Here is a 21785-nt window from a genome sequence, read left to right on the forward strand (position 1 = left end):
ATATATATATATATACATATCAATGTATTATATATAAAAGTTTTGGGACATCTGCCTTTACACGCACATGAACTTTAATGGCATCCCAGTCTTAGTCCATAGGGTTCAATATTGAGTTGGCCCATCCTTTGCAGCCATAACAGCTTCATCTTTACTGGGAAGGCAGTCCACAAGGTTTAGGAGTGTGTCTATGGGAATGTTTGTCCATTCTTCCAGAAGCGTATTTGTGAGGTTAGGTACTGATGTTGGACGAGAAGGCCTGGCTCACAGGTGATTTGTCTGGTTGAGGTCAGGACTATGTGCAGGCCAGTCAAGTTCCTCCACCCCAAACTCGCTCATCCATGTCTTCAAGGACCTTGCTTTGTGCACTGGTGCGCAGTCATGTTGGAACAGGAAGGGGCCATCCCCAAACTGTTCTCACAAATTTGGCAGCATGAAATTGTCCAAAATGTCTTGGTGTGCTGATGCCTTAAGAGTTCCCTTCACTGGAACTAAGGAGCCAAGCCCAACCCCTGAAAAAAACCCCCACACCATAATCCCCCCTCCACCAAACTTTACACTTGGCAAAATGCAGTCAGGCAAGTACCGTTATCCTGGCAACTGCCAAACCCAGACACGTCCATCGGATTGCCAGACAGAGAAGTGTGATTCGTCACTCCAGAGAACACGTCTCCACTTCTCTAGAGTCCAGTGGTGGTGTGCTTTACACCACTGCATCCAACGCTTTGCATTGCACTTGGTGATGCAAAGCCTTGATGCAGCTGCTTGGCCATGGAAACCCATTCCATGAAGCTCTCTACGCACTGTTGTTGTGCCAATCTGAAGGCCACACGAAGTTTGGAAGTCTGTAGCTATTGACTCTGCAGACAGTTGGCGACTTCTGTGCGCTTCAGCATGTGCTGACCCTGCTCTGTCATTTTACGTGGCCTACCACGTGGCTGAGTTGCTGTTGTTAACAGTTGCTTCCACTTTGTTATAATACCAACATCAGTTGACCGTGTATTTAGTAGCAAGAAAATGTCATGGAACACTTGAATCCAATGATTTGGAGGGGTGTCGCAATACTTTTGGCAATATAGTGTGTGTGTGTGTGTATATATATATTGTAGAGGACGGCAGGGCTGGGTGGTGGAAGGCAGGTATATTTTGCCACTATTTGGGCTGTGGTCCCCTTAAGGGGCCCAGAGGGTTAACCTTCCTGACACATGAAGCAGCTAAAAGGGTCAGCAACTCCAGAGAGGAGTGTGGGAGTTGAGGAGGAAGTCATCAGCTGTAGCTGTGTGCGAATGTGAGAGAGCTGCTGTGTTGCTGTATTGCTGCATCGCTGTGCTACTGTGCTGGGCTGCAGGACTAACATTCCTGGGAAGGGATTCCCCAGGTCTGGGACTTTATACAACAAGTCGTGAGACATCTTTTGTTTTTATATTTGTGCTATATATATAGATATATATATGTATAAAAATATATATATAGATATATACACTCAGTGGCCAAATTATTATGACCACCTGACGTTTGTAGGCAAATTAGCTATAATTAGCTAAAATTTTGCGCCAAAGTTGCTAGAGGGCCAGACCATTATAAATAGGGAAGCAGGTTGTTTACCACGACAGTAGACGTGATTTTTTTTCTGAAGATATGGGTAAACAACGCGATTTAACAGCCTTTGAACGTGGGATGATTGTTGGCGCTCGGAGCCATGGGGCGAGTATCAGCAAAACAGCAGAATTTGTTAAATGTTCAAGAGCAGCTGTTGTTAAAGTGTTTAAAGACTGGAATGTCAGCAGAAAATCTGTGTCTGAACGTGCGAATTGTTGCCGTCAGCGACTAGTCAATGTTAGGGGAGAACGGAGAGTGGCAAGATTAGTACAAGACAACAGAAGGGCAACAGTGCAGTGCCAGATTCCTCGCATCACCTTTCAACATCTCGTGGAGTCACGAGGTGGCCAAACGAAGTCCTCTTGTGGAGTCATCTCGTGGCCCAACGAAGTGCTGATGGGGTGGTCATACTAATCTGGCCACTCAGTCTATATATACACACAGTGTGTATAGATATGTGTGTGTGTTTGTACTTTTGTGTGCACACCCTAATGGAATAGGCTGTGCACACCTATGTTCCCAATAATAGCACCAAAGAATGCTCTGTAACAATATTTGAATCTTACAGGGGGAACAAAGACAGCTCTACCTACTTAAGATGGAATACTTTGTATTTTAATCTGGACATACTGTCATTACTCCGATATTCAAGCCTTCTCTAACATTACATCACAAATGACCTCCTGTCTCAGTGGTCATTGATGTCTGCATGCCATATGCAATATGTGAACAGACGGTGCCTTGAGTAGTAATAGGTTTCAGTTACTTTTTGTATGAACAATTAATTAGATTGAAATAAATCTGTGCTTTTATCACCTTAATACATTTCAACATGAATTACATGTTCAATAAAAATTAGATTTTGCTATCAAACAATCTATAAACACAAATCAGTAACCAGCTGCTGCTGTATAATAAAGTCACAAACTATAATAATAATTCCACTTCATGTCTTGCTTTAGATGTTTTATGTGTGGTCTTACGTGTTGTTTGAATGACTCATAAAGTTTTATAGGTGCTAAAAATCAGGTGATATATTAGCATCTTCCAGTGGAAGACAAATGTTTGGTGTTCATTGGCTGGAAGGAAAATAAAGATATAACTGATACAGATTTAGTAAGCATATATATTCTGTGGTTTACTGCATTACAAATTTTGTTTTACATAATTTCTTTGTTCCTTCTTTTTTACACAGCAGACTATTAAATAAAGTTAAAACACTGGATTGTGGCTAAAGGACCACTTTAAGTTATGTCTGTGAAGGCTCTCATTCATCCAGGTCATGATATATCTGTAAAAAATAAGTCAAGGCAACTGGAGTTCCTGTATTTTTCTTGAAGCCGTTTTACTTGTCATCCAAGCGGCTTTCTCAATTCAGAATAACTTGTACAAAAGTTATCTGGGAATAAATTTGGTGAATGTTGCTCCAATCCAGATAAACTGTTAGTTAGGTGTTGACTGCATTTGCATAATTAGAGTTAGGAGGTGTTAATAACCTGCCCAGAAAGAGGTGTTAAAACAGCATTGCATGTGGCAGACAATAGATGTCTCACCCCCCCCCCCCCCACCTCTATTCAAGCTTCGCTTCTCCATTTTTACATAAATGGCCTCTTTCACACCTCTTTTAAACCGATCCTCCTCCCTGTCTAGGATGCATACTTGACTGTCTTCAAAGGAGTGACCTTTTTCCTTTAGATATAGGTATACTGCTGAATCCTGACCAGAGGGTTTGGCTCTTCTATGCTGTGCCGTAGCTGTAGCTGCTGTTTTGTTTCACCAACATACAATTCTGTTTCTGCAGCTGTTTTGTTTCACCGACATACAAATGCAATCAAAACCTGGTTGCGACTAACAGATTATGTGGATTGGAGCAACATTCACCATATTTATTCCCAGATAATTTTTGTAAGTCATTCTGAATTGAGAAAGCTGGTTGGGTGACCAGTGAAACAGCTTCAAGAAAAATACAGAAAGTCCAGTTGCCTTGACTTATTTTTTTGTAAAAGAAGATTATCTTTACATTTCTGACAAATTGCTCATTGGGAGAGTATCCAGCATTTTGAATTTTTTGAGAAAATATTGCAGCTGTGTTCTGACTCAATATTGATTACATTTCAAGATGGAGATTAGATGGATTAGGATAAACAAAATAATGTATATTTTTAAAGTTGGCTAAGATTATTTAGGATCTCAGTAGCAAAAAGATGTTATGGTATTCAAGAATGATTGCCACACAATGTAGTCTGATTTCAGGTCGATTGTTTTGTCTGTGGGTACTGTTTATGTACTGTTGATCACTTTCTAACACATTGCCAGCTAGTTAGCTAAAATGTTTGCATGTACTGTTAAGCTGTTGTCAAATGGCAGATTTTCTGCTGGCGGGACATGATAAGCACATGTGGGAGAGCCTTCTATTTTCCTTGTTGCAGTCTCTCCCTTGCTGGCCTCAACCACAGCCAAATCTTTCTTGCTAAATCTAGGACAGTGATGGAGCGACATGTTGCTGGCCTGGCTAGCAAGGAAGCAAATCCATAGATACTGTTAGGTGGTCTCAGAGTGTTCCTGATACTTGTGAGTTGTTGCTATCTTCAGGAATGCCCCGCAGCAAGATAAGACACTATGGCACTATAGGTATCTACTTTCTCATCCCAAAGCATCCACAGACATAATATTCTTGCACCACTTGATTGGTCAGAATGTGCCTGAACTTTGTACCACCATCTTATTATATGGCTAGTTTAACTCTAAAATATCTAGCAAAGTTAATGAGGCTCACAATTCAGACTCTGTAACTTAATATTCTTGAGTTAGCTGTCAGAGGACCTGAGGTAAATGCCCTTTCAAAAAAATTGCTTTAGTTGTCATATAAAACAAGTATACATTTTCAGTGTTTGTCACTAGCATATCAGTTTGGGTTCCAGGTTTCACTCTCAGTCTCAAGGGAGAGTTTGGAACCACGAAATCATCTGCCGACTTATTTATAAGAAGCTACTTAGAATGGTTATTACATCATAATCCACCCTAGTAGTGAGTGCGCAACATGAGGGTGTAGGTGCGTATAGAAACTGGTGGTACATAAGAGCAGGAACTAAATCCTCCAATGACCCTCTATGGCCACATTCAATGGTGTGAACAACAGTGAAGCTCCAGTACTGCTTATAGCACCATGCACTCCCAATTGCCCAGCATACCGCAAGTGAATAGCAACAGCTCCTGCATACATCTAGCACCATGTACCACCAATAGCACAGCAAGAGTGAATAGCAATAACTCCAGTAACATGTATAGCACTATGCACTTCCAATAGCATAACATACAGCAAGTGATATGGAAGTAACTCCAGTAACATGTATAGCACCAGGTACGTCCAATAGCAAGAGAAACAGTATTGAACTGCCTGACACAAGGATACTTGCGGTCTCCCAATAGACTTGCACAGCACTCAGGTAGATTCCCTGGAAGATGGGACTGGAGGTAGATTCCCTGTGACCCTGATGAGCCTACTGCTGTCCCGAGTGAGCGGACCGAACACAGGCGTTCACGGCAATAGTGGAACGCCTTGTGTAGCGGCCGGTCACTATTTATGGAGCTGGAATTTATGGAGGCGGGGCTCTCCTGCGCGTCACGCGGCCGCCGTGTACCATCGTGGAGCGCACCGTGTGACGGCGCAGCTGTCTATGACGCCGCTGCAGCCCAGGGAGGACCCGAGAATGCGATCACGTTACAGCCAGGCAAACTAGAATTTTCACAATGAGATGTCAACAGTGGCAGCCATCATGGGTTTTCTTAACTCTTTTCTTGAACAGGCATACAGTTAGTGAATCTGGGATACTGATCGGTATACTTGTTTTAGATAGTGACTTAAAGTATTCAAGCCTTTTTATTATCATAGGCAGTCATACAACTATTGTCAGCAATAGCAGCCTAAGTGTTTTCTTAGTGTAGGTTTCCTTTAAAGATCATTTAAAGTCACAACCTGGAAAGTAATTCTTGAAAAACATACTGGATCTCCAACCTACTTGCTGAAGGAATTTGCTGTAGCGCACAGTCCACCGCTGTTCCTCTCTTTAGTACTCTGGAAAATACATTTGCTTACATTTTGTAATGCAGAAGGGTAATTCACACATGTATATGCTCCTGCCTCCCACATAAGGAACACCTGATATATGAAAGTGTCAGAGCTAAGAAGTTTCTCACAGCTTCCAGTCTGATTCACTGGAAGTGTAAGGACCTGTGTAGGCATGCGTTGGGCTGCAAATGTATTGTGCTTTGGACATCACTTTCAGATATTTTGAGAAATATTTTAGAATTTATTGCAGGTGAAGTTGACCATTTGACCAGCTTCGGCTTCTTTTGCATTCCCATAAACCTGTATGGGAAGAAAAGATGTTCTGAAGTGAACCAAAGTTTATTGACAGTGGCCCTAAATCTGATTGCTGATACCTCAAGTAGAAAGGACATTAGGATGTTGCACTGCTCAAGCTTTTGGAAGCAGACTACCTCCCCCCCTTTCTCCATATCACGTGAGGAGCTCTGTGAAGTCTGGTTAGTTTTTGATTTTAGCAGAGCACACTGATTGCTTTTATGTTTGCCTGAGAATTACACTTTCATACATTTCCTTTAGTTGAAGTCAATTTGTCTAAGGAGCACTTTTTTTCCAATACTGTTGTAAGTGCTGTAATTGTTTTTTTTCTGACTGATATCTAATTTGTGGCTTTAAACTAATATCACATACAAAGGAAAATAAGTTACTTGAAATATTATTTACTGCCCCTGAATACTGATACAGCAGAGAGCAGTGTGAAACAAATGCATTTTATAGACATATGACAAGCTCCACCGTTACTGCCTTTTCAATCCAGAGAAATGAGTTTTCTGCTAGGATCAAATTGCAGCCTTGACGTTTCAAGATAGAGAATATTACTCAAGTAGCAAGGAAGTCACCGTATACCACAGGCTGACCGAAGACCTTGCCCTTTTCTACTTGGAATTGATGTATTTTTATTATAGCAAAATGCTATTTATTAGAAGTAAGCATATTGCAAAAGTAATATAATAAGACATAAAAACAGCTTAATGCTCTAAAAGGCAAAAAATAATTTGAAGTCCTCCTGCTAAGCTTTTCAGCGGCAGAATTGGGAATTTTATAGACTAGTAGGAAAAAGAATGTGGTATACAAATTCCGAAAAATGTCTGCATTTTACCATTTTGAGGGGTTCAAAACGCCTATCCTTCCTTCTTTTGTGCAATGTAAGCTACAGATTTAAAGATGTTGAGTAACCTATTGCTTTAGAGACTCAACATATTTAAAAATGAACTCCAGGCATGTATTAAAGACACAAATTGATAAACTTAGAATCTCCCTTACTTTCTGTCCATTGAGAATGGTCACTAGGACAAATAGTGAGGGAAACTCTGCCCAGCAAAGATGCTAACAGTAATAACACAGAGATTCAGATCATTCCTTGCTCTATCCAAAACCAGAAAAAAAAGGTTTTGGTTGGAGTTCTACTTCACCTAATTGTTGCTGTTCCTGCATTTACCTGCAGTAAAAATATACTTGTATTACACTGCTTACTAGTGTCCAGATGTGAACAGGTCTTTATTAAAGTCTCAACTTTTCAAAGATCTACACTGCTGACTGAAGTTAGAAATATTTGTCTTTTATTCTTCCTGTGACAGGCATTTGGAGAGGAAATTGCACCCATCAGCTCAAAAGTGAACACAGTGAATGATGTGGCTAGTCGGCTTTCTGCTCTAGATATTCAGCCATCTGCAAAAACAGCTCGCCAGTTGGATGACCTGAACATCAGATGGAAGCTTCTACAGGTATACCTTTCTGCATTTTTTCTCAGATAAATTTAAAGTCCAAACCCTGGGAAAAATGAGAATTTACATCGAACTGGGTTTAAATTATCATTAAAAAGCTTTATTTTATGCATGAAGGGCTGCTACAAAGTGTAAAAATCTTATCTTCCAGCACGACAACTCCTACACATAATGCCGGTCTTCAGGGTTATACTATTTCAGCCATATTTATACTATAATTACTAAAATACTATAACATGTTTAAGTACCTGTTTCCTCCCCATTTTTACAGTGATGCACTTGCATCCCAGTCTGATATACTACCATCCCCATTGTCACATTGATGCAATAGCATTCCTATCGTCACATTGATGCAATAGCATTCCCATCGTCACACTGATGCACTAGCATCCCCATCTTCACACTGATGCACTAGCATCCCCATTGTCACACTGATGCACTAGCATTCCCATTGTCACACTGATGCACTAGCGTTCCCATCGTCACACTGATGCACTAGCATTCCCATCGTCACACTGATGCACTAGCTTTCCCATCATCACACTGATGCACTAGCATCCCCATTGTCACACTGATGTACTTCACACTGATGCACTTGCATTCTCATTTTCCCACTGATGCATTTGCATCCCCATCTTCTACTCTTACAGTTGACAACCTCTGTCCTCAAAACATTGTGAAGACAGCAAAAAAATTTGACCAACACAACCCACATAGTGACTCAATCTGGAGTCCCTGGGTAACCATAAATACTAAAATCTAATAAAATAACCTCTTTGTAGGACTCAACAGATTTTCAAAACTTCCCATGCAGACAGAGCCATTATATAAGTAATCATAATTTATTACAAAGTAAATATACGCAAAAAACTAAAAAATAAAAAAAAAATTCATAGCAACACAAACCTAGGATACCACATATTAATAATTAAAAAGAAAAACATGGTATAGGAAAAATACCCTCAAGCTGTGTGCCGAGGTCCCCAAAGTGGTCCCTACACCAATTTCTTAATACAATAATTTTTTAAGAGACTCAAAACAGTGCATGTAAAATGTAATCCTTTCTGATGAATCAGTATATTATCTCTACCTCAATTTTGTCCTCCTCAAAAATGCTTAATAGAACCTAACACTTAATGCCACCCTGGTAATCATAGTTGAATTTTACATATAAAATCTTTAAAATAACATAGCACTAATCCATGTGATCAATTCATAAGTGAATTAAATCGAAAGTGAAACTAGGAAAATAACACACAGAATTGAAAAAAAAAACACCTGTCCTATACAGGTGAAACTCGAATAATTAGAATATCGTGCAAAAGTAATTGGAATAATTGCTGCAAAAGGGGCCCAAACCAAGTACTGAGTACATATGCATGCTTGTACTTTTCAGAGGTCCGATATTGTTCTATGTACAATCCTTGTTTTATTGATTGCATGTAATAATCTACTTTTTTGAGGTTGTGGATTTGGGGTTCTTGGGGTTTTCATGAGCTGTAAGCCATAATCATCACAATTATGACAAATCACGGCTTGAACTATCTTGCTTTGCATATAATGAGTCCATCTCATAAATTAGTTTCACCTTTTAAGTTGCATTAGTGAAATAAATGAACTTTGCACGATATTCTAATTATTCGAGTTTCACCTGTATCCACTGTGCTGTTCGGGTAGCACCTGGCCTTGAAAATCCATTGAAACATTTTGTGTTTCCAAAATTGTGCCAGGGAACACAGAGAGACTCCAAGTGGTGGTGACCAGCAGTATTTCTGAGTTAGGGCTCATGCACATGATGCAAAATATGCTACATTCAGATCTGTAATGCCCACATGTTTTCACCAAACTGAATGCAACTCCATCATGCACATAGCTCCATAATCTGGAGCTGCGTTCAACTGATTAAAACAAAGCAAAAAAAGGACACAGCTGCATTTGTGGTCATATAATTAGGCATTATTTACGCTCTACTAATGTAAGAGTCTGTGTAATGTTTACATGCACACAACCCATAGCACCACTGTGCCCTCTTGGTTGCTAGGATGCTAGACCACTTCAGCTGGAGCCGCCTGCTGCCTAGCAATGAAGGATGCATGTCGGCCTTGAATTATTAATTCATCGGTTGTGCATGATCTCGGCCAGTCGCTCTGTGCATTCTGCGCATGTGCTGCCCTCAATGAATGAATTATATGAAGGGCCAACATGTAAACATTAATAATGTGTAATCAGCGGCCAACGGTGGCCAATAACTGTATTAACGGTGTACACTTATATGCATGTATGTAAACATTACACAAATGTTACATGTGTATAGTATACGGACAACATTTTACACATGATCTTTTTGCCAGTTTCTCCCATTGAGTATTTCCATATGCCTGTGTGCATGAGCTCTTAGGAGAGTTGTAGCAAGGGGGCAAAGGCCCCTTTGAAACCTGAACCCCTTTTTTTCTGAAATCTGCAAGAGTAGGGGTGCAGGAAAATCAGGTTTGTAAATATAATTTACCTATCCCCAGTTATTACAAAGAATTGGTTTGTTTAACCTCTTGAAGACCGGGGTGTAAACCCCATTCATGTCCAGGCCATTTTTCAGTATTCAGCTCTGCAGTACTTTGACTGACATTTATTCAGTCATGCAACGCTGTACTGAAATTAATTTTGTATAATTTTTTGGGGACACATAGAGCTTTCTTTTGGGGGTATTTAATCACCGTCGGGTTTTTATGTTTTAATAAAGAAATGTAGTGAAAATTTTGAAAAAAAATTCCCTGCATTGTTATGAAACATTTGTTATTACCCAATAAAAGGTAAAATATAAAAGATGGGCTCACATCAGGTAAATAGACACAAATATCTCAAACTTTAAAATTGTGTGCGCCTGCGAAATTGCAAAAAAATACCATACCCAAAATTGCCCATAGGTGACACTTTAAAAGCTTTTACCGCTCATCAGTTTAGTGTTAACAGTGATTGATGGGCCTAAAATTATTGCTCTAACTCTGATGTTGGCAGTGATATGTAATATGTGCAGCATAATGGGCGCAATTGTTGTTTTCGCTTGTAGGTGCACCTGATGCATGTTTGAGTGTGTACATGGGGGTGAGGGACTTTAACATTTTTTTTTTTTTTTACACTTAACATTATTGTTATCACATAGGGGACTAAGTGATGTGATATCAAATTTACAGTGGCAGGTCCTCTTTATGGAGACATCAGGGGTCTTTAAGATCCCTAATGTCACCTAGGGACCCCCAAATAGGTTGATGAAGTAGAAATCTGCTTCACCAGCTTCTCTCCAGCTCTACAGCTGCCTGAACACTTGTATGTAAACAGCCATTTTAAAATGATGACAGTTTCCCACTCGTGTGCGCGTGAGGCGGCACGCACGAGCCGGAGCAGGAACAGGCATTTAAAAAGGTCCACCCGCATTTAAGAAGACAACTTACGTTTTAATTACAACGGCCGGACAGGAAGCGGTTAAAGCATATCTAAACCCATAACAGTAATGTAATATACTGAAGCTTATTAGTTCATAGCTGTGGTAGCTGCATTAGATTTCTATTATAGATTTTTTTCTCTGTATTTTCACTTGATCCTACCCAAAGATGGGTAGTTTTTCACCATCCAGGCACCCTTAATTACTGTTGTCTTCCACACTGGCTCTCTTCTCTACTTACTTTAGTCCCCAAGTATTCATCCGACTCCCTTTCATGTAGGATACAATAGTTACTGCCATCCCCTGCACTCAGTAATCAGCTTTAACCAGCTATTCACAGCAAAAAGAGATTGAGAATTATCACATTTCTATCCCTGGGCTGGGTAACCTGTGGCTTCCAGCTGTTTTACATGTACCGATAGTAGATAAACACCACTTACTTGGATGCTTGACGGTAATTGCGGTATCTTGTGCACTTGTCTCTAGTATCCCAAGCCCACGGTTTAAATTGTATTCTTCATCCAAACATTATTCACATCCGTAAATCTACTTTAGAATGGATTGGATAGGATTGAAGCCACATTCACAATATTTTTGAAGGAAGATTTTTATCTGCACCTCAAACACTAATACTAAAGTGCTGCTACACAACTACTTAAATTATGTATAGTATATTATATTTTTTCAGCCCCCAAACTGCCTTAAACGAATCTGTGGAACCAGATTGCAGAAAGCATAGTGAGGCAAGCCTGTTACAAGTTTGAAACGTTTCTGCCAAGTAGCGTCTATATATCTCTCTTTCACTGTAAGTAGACCGCATATAAAAGACAGCAGGTCTAATTTTCAGAAGTAAAAAAAAAAATAGCAAACTACATTGGAAATAACACACAGGGACATATATACTGTATAATGTGTGTCTGTGTGTGTGTGTGTGTGTGTATGTAGCATTTACCAAACATTCACAGGTGTTGTGTAATGATTTACTGTAATTTGAAACATGCCCCAGGAAGATATACCTGCTGTGAATATTTATATGCCCAATAGCAAACAAACTCATTTTTTGCTGTATTTGAAAAATAATAGCTGATTATTTGCCAGGGGCTTCCTTCTCGGCTGTGCTCTAGTTTTCATAAATTGGCCTTGTAATGTGTAATGCTCTTTTTCCCAGTCTGTTTTGCTCTATAGCTTATGAGATATTTATACTCATCTATTCTTTTGTGTGTCTACTGTTCCAGCTATTGCATTTATGAATGTTATGGTTACCTAAAAATTGAAATTTAGATCTAGATTTTTCTCTGTATTTTCATGTGTATAGAGGTGACCATAGACATGACAGTGTGTCCTTTCATTTTAGAACAGATTCATTGATTGCCAATCAATAAATGTCTCACATGCTCCTATAGAAAAAAAGAATGGCACATGTTAATAATGTAATCAAAATAAAAAATATGCAAATGTAGCGTAGAAGGAAAGCACGCCTTCAGACATAAATATAAATAACTCAATTAAAATACAGTCGCGGGCATTGGCTTCAATTACTGGAGCATGAAAAGGGATAGTTTTGTTACATAGCAGGCAACGTTAATGTTGTCTTTGTTTTGCTTTTAAAATATCAGAAGACTGGTTGTTTATAATTAAGACCTCTTCTCTACTCCCTGTATCCCACTCCTTCAGGCACTGATGTGAAAACCTCTGCAATCCCCTTTTACAGTTGGGAGACTACTGAAACAAATTAGACATTAGGGATATTAAACCATAACATTCAGCACTTGCTTGCTATAGTGGTGGAGGAAGGGGATAGGGCTTAGAATTTACACCAACGTTTAAAAAGGTTATACCCCTAATAAGATCTGTTGATGAAAAAAGAATGGGCAGCTTCTGAGGACAGGGTTGTAAGCTGAAAAAAAAGGATTAAAATGTAATTCCCTCTACTGCTGCCCCCTTCTTCTCAGGCAATTTATATCTACAGCTCTGGTCCCTAGTAGTGTACTGACTATGCTAACAGCTCTTCTGCTCCCTTTGCTTTATTACGATACAATGTTAAAATCACTGACAGTTGGCATTGCCAGGTGCCACAGTGTAAGGTTGCTGGAGGTGGTTCTTTCAAAATAGTTGCTTGGGGCCCCATGCACTGTAGTTTTGGCCCTGGCCACCACGCTTGCGCATGTAAACTCTTATCAAAGGACTTTGATGGGCAAATGCAACATCTCATTTAGATACTTCTGTTTTAATACTAGGCTTCTTGTGCGCTACCTGACCATAACATTTTAAAATGACACCAACCAAAGCAAACCCATAATTCCACTCTTCTAATTGCTTCCGGTTCTATCCAGCCCCCACCATCATACCAAACCATCTTTATCCCACACCCATTATATATTGCTTCAACCTCTGTCCTCAAAACAGGGCACTTAAAATGTAGGCCTTCAATATGTCCTTCCCATGCTCCAGGACATACATGAAAATTGTAGACAGCTATCTCTATGCAAATAAGATGTGTTGCCAAAAGTTTAAGCTTAGGCTCAGTAGCCTGAATCTTCCACCAAACACACCCACAAACAAGTCCTAAAATCTATACACCGAAAAAAAGAAACTCCAAATGATTGCTGCTTCTTAGTCACCCAACTCCAGCCAAAACATTTTAAAAAGTTTTGGAAAGAATAAATACATCTGTTAAGTTCCTGTCTCTATGATACCGGGACAAGAAATGAGAGTAGTGCCTGTCACCAGGACAGGAAGGTACAGCAGTATTTACAAACTAGCACCACCAAGTGTGCAGACAAGGGGAACCAATAGAGAATACAAAACCCACTAAAAAATGACCCCCTTAAACAAGTGTTCCCACCACAGAGATTGTTTACAAAAAATAGCTAGAATAGTTATAAACCTTTTAATATTAACTTTAAAAACTTACATGATGCTATGCAAATGTGTATCACCCTCAAATATAACCCACAAATTGAAAGCATTTAAAAGGCATACAACCCCTCCCCCCACCCAAGTAAGAAGTGTATCAATACACCAGGCCCTATATAAAGTTAGCATCCATCAGACAACTAAAATAGAGCCCTAGATGACACTGATTCGGGTTAGTAAACTGTATAAATAATATGTATATTATATTTCACCAAATAAACTCATAGAAAATTAGAAATATATATAGGTGTGTATATCACAAAGTACAAAGATATTTGATAACACTAATAGAACACTATCAGCCCACCCAATAAAATAACTATAAATAATGCCTGTGCAGAAATGTGTGTATATGTATATGTGTATAAATATATATATATAATCCAAATTGACAGTGGAGTGAGAGCAGAGGTTGTCCAATGGACAGGGAGGAACAGACGGTAATCATTTTCTGACAGAGGTTTTAACTTCCCAGTTTTACTAAAGGAAGTATTTTGTGGCTGTCGGTGTCCCTGATGGAGAGATTTCCCTTCAACGGGGTCAAAGAATACAGTCAAAACCTTTTCAGAGGTTCAATGTCTTCTCTACCTTAAATGTCTTCTCCATCTTAAAAAAAAGATTGACTGGAGTGATGCTTTACACTTGAGTGTGAGTGTTTTTAGGTCATTCATGAAGGTTTTCTTTGCACGTTATGCATATTTTTCCCTGCATTTTCTGGCACTCCTGTTACAAATTGTTGCGTATCAGAAAAAAAACTGAACAAAATGCTCATGTGTGAATGGAGGCTAATTCCCACAGAAAAGTGACTGCACAGAAGAATTTCCTGTGTTATCAATGGGCCATGTTTTTTTACATCAGAAATGTTTTAGATCACTGAAATGCATGTTTTCACTTTAGTACACTTGCAGTCTTTCCTAATCGGCATGCTTCTGATTACCACAGACTTTTAAATCAAGTTTACAAACCATTTAGCCCAATTATATATTCATTAAAAAATCATTAAATGTAATTAAAAATATTTCATGTATAACTGCCTGAAATCTTTCTTTTCGTTATTTCCACACATTCTTATAAACAGCAGAAATCAGACACATATGCTCATAGACATTAGGTGGCAGTCTCTGGCTGCAACGTCTGGAGCTGCTCGCTGATGATGCTATTGATTTGAAATGATCATTTTCCCCCTGATAAACCAGAGCTTGATCTGTGTGCCACGTGCCTCCACTGGATGACTGTTGGTGTTTAGGGAGGTGCTGACTGGCACAGATCTCTTTAAAATTCTGTCCGCATGTCTGATCAAGCTCATGGGCAGCTATGCTATGTCTATGGGCAGCTTAAAAGGGAAATGTACCATGTAAATCAATCATACTCTATTGCACTTTAGAGTGTTGCCAGTCTTATATGTTTTCAGGCACTGGAAGCTGGCTGGGGGGAGCATGGGGAATACCTAGGCATTGTGATTATGTTCATTTGTCTAGTGAGGATGGTGACTATGATTCTCTTTCTATGGCTATGGAAATTCTTGTGCATTATAATGTCGGGAAGAATTTTAATGAAGATACCTATTGAATGCTATACATTTACCCAGAAGGGAATCAGACATTTGAAAAACACATAGGGGGTTATTCACAAAGCTGCCGAAGGCAGCCAAGTGAATAACCGAGCCATAGTGAAGTGAGCCGAACAACGTTTGTCTATTGACTGCAGCTCAGTACGGCTGATTTCAGCCGTACATCGGCTCCCTTCAGCGGCACTTCAGTCAGCTGAACATGCTCTGCAATGTATAGACCCCTTAGTATACTCAACTTCCTCACTTCCCCAAACATTCAGGCCTTGTGGCATGCGTGACCCCTCTGACCATTGTTGCCATGCTATGTGCAAAATATGAAAACATCTCTTTGGAAATAATTGCTAATTCAAAGGCCCCTGTAGGCAGCATAAAACAAGATAGGCAATGACAGCTATTTACAAAATGTATTTTATTGTCCTGCCTTAAAGCTGACCCTCCATGCAATTGCCAGCCACCACCACCACCTCACAAAATAAGCTGCAAATATAAGTTATTCCACCATGCCTCATGCAGCAATGCTGGGCACTCAAATTTCCATGAAACTACACTCCTGCAATGAACTGGGTGTAATTTTAGGTGGCAAGGGACTGGCAGGAAAGTGACCTTTGATATTTATCAAAGGTTTGCTGTAAAAGGACCTGAGCTGTGCTCAAAATAGGCAAGGGCAAATAACTAGTATTCCCTATAGACTTTCTGCAGCTAATCTTTTCCCCATTACAGACTTACCATGCCTTGTTCTACACTTTCTCTCTGTGTGGAGGCAGACATCTTGGTAGAGACAGGGCTTTGCTACCTCATGTCAGAGTTGGCCCCTTAATGGCTGGTGATCTGAAGGCAGGTGGAGGAATATTCTAGAAGCATGAGGAAAGTTGAGGAAAGCACCGATGCACAGAATTAATGGACTAGGATCAGAAAATTCTTGCACTATGGGTCCTCAGTTACAGCTTCCTCTCCAGCAAGGAGAACAGCAAGCAGCATGCTAGTGATATAACCAAATGTCAAATCTCAATCCAAATCTCTTGAGTCTAACAGAGGTAGCAATGCTTTGGATGATCTCACACAGGAGATATACCGCAATTAATCTCAAGGCAAAAGTCAAGACAAAAGGTTTATCTTTCAGGGTACAGCTAAGGCTCAATTAACATTTGTTGATGTTCCCTATGAGATAGAAAATCTTTACTTTTTGTGTTAGGTCCACTTTAATATATCATGTCTGTCCCAAAAATTATTTTTTTACCTAAACTGGTTGTGGGGACTGGTAGTGTTCTGCAAATTCTTTACCTATATTAGCAGTCTTTACCTGTATAGTTTTTGTTTGTTTCTTTCAGATAACCACATTCATTATCAGTGTTGTATTATATTACTGAGTGTTATTTTACAGTTCATATCCAGTATTGCCGATCCTGACCTCTTGTGTGCTAAATTGTTCCTGTCATCTTTTCTCCTGCGCAAGAAGCAAATTATTCTACTGGGACATGGTTTTATTTTCCTTTGATACTCTCCATTTGTAATTTTTATGTATTTATCTGTTGCTCCCTGGCACCTTGGTGATACATATATTGGATGTAATTTGTAAGTAGTGTTGTAACTCCATAAATCATGTTACAGTTATTGAGAACTGTGAATGCTGGCAGAAAAAAAAACACTTTATTGCCACCAATGCAAAATGTAGATTAAAACAAATCCTGTTTTTGCAGCATGGACAGAGTGTCCTTATAATGGTGCTGATTGTGCAGTGTGCAAACATTTCAGATTTGCAGGTGAAGTCATCCCAAAAAAAAGGTTAAAACCAATGAAAGAAAACTCCAGGCAATAAATAGAACTCTGTATATATGGTATAAGAAGCAGAAAACCCTTTAAAGTACAGTATATCTACAGCAAAAACTTTTATTTTAGTTGTGGATTGAGTGGTAAGGAATTAGGTCCTCCAATTAGATTTATATCGCTGCCTGGGTCCCCATTAGAGAGGTATACTCTCTCTATGTGTACTGGTGATCATCATCACCAGAAATGAAAGTGAGGGAGAAACCAAAATTCGAAGTTGTCACAAGAACAGTGTTAGGGAGAAAATGTTCCAATGTGAACACTTGTTTCAGTGACAGGGGATTTCCCTCACACGGAAGAGATTGCTGCTCACTTCTTTTTGGCTCTACAGGACAGAAAGTGAAATCTCCCCAAATGGCAAATGTTTTTGAAATTCCCTACTCTCCCTTAAATAAAAAAAAAACATGTTTTGGCATTAGCTATACCTTAATTTCAATGTCTGCTGTTTAAAATGGGGTTAAAATGGCTATAAACTTTAATAGAAAAAATACCTTTAGAAATACAGCCTGTCACAACCAGTGTTCTGCTTATAGACTTCTAACTGGCCATAACACACAATGCAGATGCTGATAGGAAACAGATTTGTTTCTTTTGACCTTTAGTACTACTGCAGTTTCCAATTTGAAAATAAATAACAGGAGCACATAACCTGACTGTTTACTGATTAGTGTTTCTGGGTTTGTTTTCATCTTAGTTGTGTTTATTTATCTTAGTTTTTTGTTTCTTTTTGTTTTTTAATCAGCTTGTTTTTGCTTGAATCTTTAAACGTAAGGGCAGATATGTATAGCAGGCACCTACATTTATGGTCATGCATTTAGCAGAGCAACTCTTAGGCCCCATTCACACCTGACCGTTTTGTAGCGCGTCCTACGCTCGATGAACGCTCTACAAAACGGTCAAAAAAATAAATAGCATTGTAGTCAATGGTATCGTTCCCACCTGTCCGTATTTCCACCCGTCCCGAACGCACTACAAAACGGCCCACGCATGAAAAGGTCCCGGAGCGTTTTTGCTGCGTATTGGTCCGTTTTGTAGGGCGTTTTCCATTTGGATACTGCCAAGTAGCCTTTGGAATCGCGCGACGGTCGCGCGACTTTTTTACCGCGAATCGCGGTAAAAAAACCGCGTGACGGTCGCGCGACAGACGCGCATATTACAATACGCATAGGTGTGAATGGGGCCTTAAGGTTTAAATAGGAACTGGCTTCTTTGTCTCTTTATTAGTCTATCCTCATGATGCACTGCTTCACTGACACAGGTTGGCCCACATTTAATTTAATCTGTATCTAAACCTATGAATAAAATTGTATTATTTTGCAGCTTACCAATTGTTAGATGTTCTGGCAATGTTAGTTTCTCTTTTTTTATAGTTTCTTCTTCTTTATTTTTACCTGGTGATCCTGCTAGTAACACCCTTCCTGTCAAAGGGAGGCCATCGCTCACTCACCGCATCTTACCATATCTTTAGAGGATCAGCATTGTCACTGATGGAACTGTAGCCCATTTATATAGTGGTCGCTGTCCGAATACAATGCAAAACAGCGGGGGATTCCTCCATCCATGCTCATAAGCGTTAACAGAGAAACCTGTTATATTTTCTTTGTTCAGCCCACAAGTTAAACAGAGAAAATATAACCACGTATACCCAGCTTAAGCAATGCCTCTCTGGACAACCTCATAGTGCATCCTTCCCTGCACAAATCACCCATGGTCACAGTGCATCCGACTCCCAACATCGCACCCACTGGCTAGATTACAATCCTTGCTGGCTAACAACAACCATGACCTTCTTCCCTTCCATTATAACCACTCTTCCACTTCCACTGCGAACAGCTTTCTGCTCCTTAAATTAATTGTATAGCCAAAAGTTTTTATTTTTTAGCTTTGGAAAGAGTAGGGAGGGATTAGAAACCCTGTCAAGTTTTTATTGTTGTCCGTGTTCCAGCTGGGAGAGTGCACCCTCTCTAATTATCCTGGTGACCATATTCATGGGGGGTAAAAAGTTAATTTTCTCTTCCTTCCTGTTGCATCTCTAGGATAGGAAGCAAAGGGAAATCTCCTCCATAAGACACGCACATCAAAAAATGCATTTACTCTGATTGGGGTTCAACCCTTCCCTACTCTATTCAATCCTTAAAAGTAAAGCTTGGGCTTTACATACCATTGAAAGTGTATTTTCTGCTGCTCTGTACCCCCCACCTGCACAATGCACTCATTTCAATCAACCCCAGTCTGGAACTGACACGCTTTTATCTTTTATGTTTTGTAGGCAGCAGTTGAAGAACGCCTTAAACATCTTCATGAAGCACACCAAGATTTTGGACCTTCCTCTCAACACTTTCTGTCTAGTAAGTCTGAAAAATTATCGAGTCATTCATTACTTATTCTAAATTTTAAAGCCTTGCATTACTAATGGATGTTTGAGTCAGTGGCAAACTTTGAAATATTTAGGGGTGAGCAAACTGATCTAATCCGGTTATTTAAATATGTGTTTTACTTCACTTATAGATATATTCAATCTAAAAAACCAATACCGGCGCCTCTGGTTGCAAGCTGGGCTGGTTGTGAAGTTGGCTTAAACACTCAAAAGGCAGCTCTCACTGGTCAAAAAGACCATCGATCTAGGAAACAAGGGACAAGACAGAGCGCCTCCATAGTGTAAAAGTGTAATTTATTTGTACAACACGCAAATAAAAATGTACTTACAGGAAAGTCGGTGGTTAAAAGCATACAAATGGTGATGAAGTATAAAATCTCTAGCAGCGGAAGTCTGAAGGAGTACAGCACATCAGCGTCCTCTGCCCCCCTTGAGTTCTAAAGGTCTACGCATTTCAGGGGCACGCCCCCTGTCATCTGCCTTGACAATCCTTGCAGGATTTAATTCAACCTAACGTTGGTCACCTTGTGTTGTTTGAGTCCTATGTGTCATAGCTGCTTGGCAATCTGCCTCCCATGCTTGCCGAGAGCCTCATAACTATAAAATTGCAAACAACTCATAATTCTGCTGGTTACTAGTCTATAGTCTTTCACAATTTAGTTTATCAGTGCAGCCTTTTTTTTCCCAAAAGGAGGAAATAGTCGAGGAAGTTGGAAAGGGAAGTGGAGAAGGGCAACAGTTAAAGCTAGAATATAATGCCGGCTCGGCTATTCTGCTCAGACATAGCGACCAGAATAGAAAAAGTGTAAACAAATGAGAAAAATGTTTTTTTTTATATTTTTAAAATAAATGTAAAAAAAAGAAAAAGTAAAAAAAAGTTAAGAAAATAATAAAAAAGATTTTAAAGAAAACAAAACAGCATGGGGTCCGCCTCCCAAAACATACCAGACCCTTCAGGTCTGGTAGGAAAGTTAGAAGGGACCCTATTTTAAACAAAAGCGTGGGGTTCCCCCCAAAAGTCCTACCAGGGCCTTAAAGTCTGGTAGGAATTTCAAGGAGGAACTCCACCCCCACCCCCACCCCCTGGAAAAGCACTCTTTCCCTGTGCCGATGGGGACAAGGGCATCTTCCCCACAAACCCTGGGGCGTTGGTTGTGGGGGTGCGTGCAGGGGGCTTATTCGTATCAGGGTACACCTTGTGAATGAGTAAGGGCTACTTGTATCCATACCCATTCACTAAACGGTTAAATAAAATATTAAATAAAAACACCAGACTTTAATCACAATGCTTTAATTGAAATAAAAAGACAAAGGATTTTTGACACGCCCTTTAGTATAAAAAAATTGATCCACTGACATAATCTTAAGGCCAATCACTATGTCCAGCTTTATCCTCGACGACTCGGCATAAAAAAGATGCCACCGGACCGCACGTGACGAACTCTTGCCGCAGAATGACATTCTGACAGAGGCCAGCAAAATATAAACAATTGGGCGAACTTAGTGGTGACATGACCTCTAGCTTCGCCCAATTGTTTACATTTGTCCGGCACCTGACAGTCTTCCCGCTGGTCCCGGGTGGATCAAAACAAATGGGCGAAGCCAGTCGTGATACGGCTGGCTCCGCCCAGTTGTCATTCAATGACAGTCCAGTGTCCTCGAGGGCGTGGGGCTGTCATTGAAGGACAACAACTGGATGGAGCGAGCCGTGAGATCACAGCTGGCTCCGCCCAGCTGTCATTTGTGTGGAGAACGGTCAGCTTCGGCCAACCTTTCTCCACGCTTCGGCTGTCACTACGGCTCAGCCGAGCCGAAGCATATGCATTCAGCTCAGCTGAGCCACTCGGCTGCCTTCGGCTGCTGTTCAGGCTATTGTCTATAGCCCGAACAGTAGCCCTTTGTTTCGACTGAACCAAAGGGCTCTGGCGGCCGAAGCGAGTCAAAGGATCAGCCGAAGCTACGGCTGGATACTTTGGCTTTTTAGTGAATAACCCTCCGAGTGTCTGGAAATTGCAACTCTTGCTGATATGTACATCGTGTGACATAGAATACCTTTTTATGCAGGTAAAATTAGCTTTACATTTTCTAGAATTTTGTACCAAGGAAACATAATAATTGGGAATAGCGATTGTGTGGCGCTAAATACCCTGGTTTAACTAATATTAACTGCAAATCTATAGGAAATATATATATACACCTTAGCATATGCACTAAATGAATGTGATTGGTGTAAC

At 40.0% G+C, this 21785-nt stretch overlaps 1 protein-coding gene across 1 annotated transcript in view; it reads left to right on the top strand.

Moving 5' to 3' along the window:
* The window catches only part of LOC108786943 (utrophin-like), a 583766-nt gene that overhangs the window by 462988 nt on the left and 98993 nt on the right, over window positions 1-21785 (top strand). Inside the window, exons 58-59 of the mRNA XM_018556366.1 lie at window positions 7282-7428; window positions 19444-19522. Of these exons, the coding sequence (XP_018411868.1) occupies window positions 7282-7428; window positions 19444-19522 (226 nt within the window). The remainder of the gene's footprint in view (window positions 1-7281; window positions 7429-19443; window positions 19523-21785) is intronic.

Source organism: Nanorana parkeri, unplaced genomic scaffold (genome assembly GCF_000935625.1).
Source record: "Nanorana parkeri isolate BGI_ZX_2015 unplaced genomic scaffold, ASM93562v1 scaffold235, whole genome shotgun sequence".
Classification (NCBI taxonomy): Eukaryota; Metazoa; Chordata; class Amphibia; order Anura; family Dicroglossidae; genus Nanorana; species Nanorana parkeri.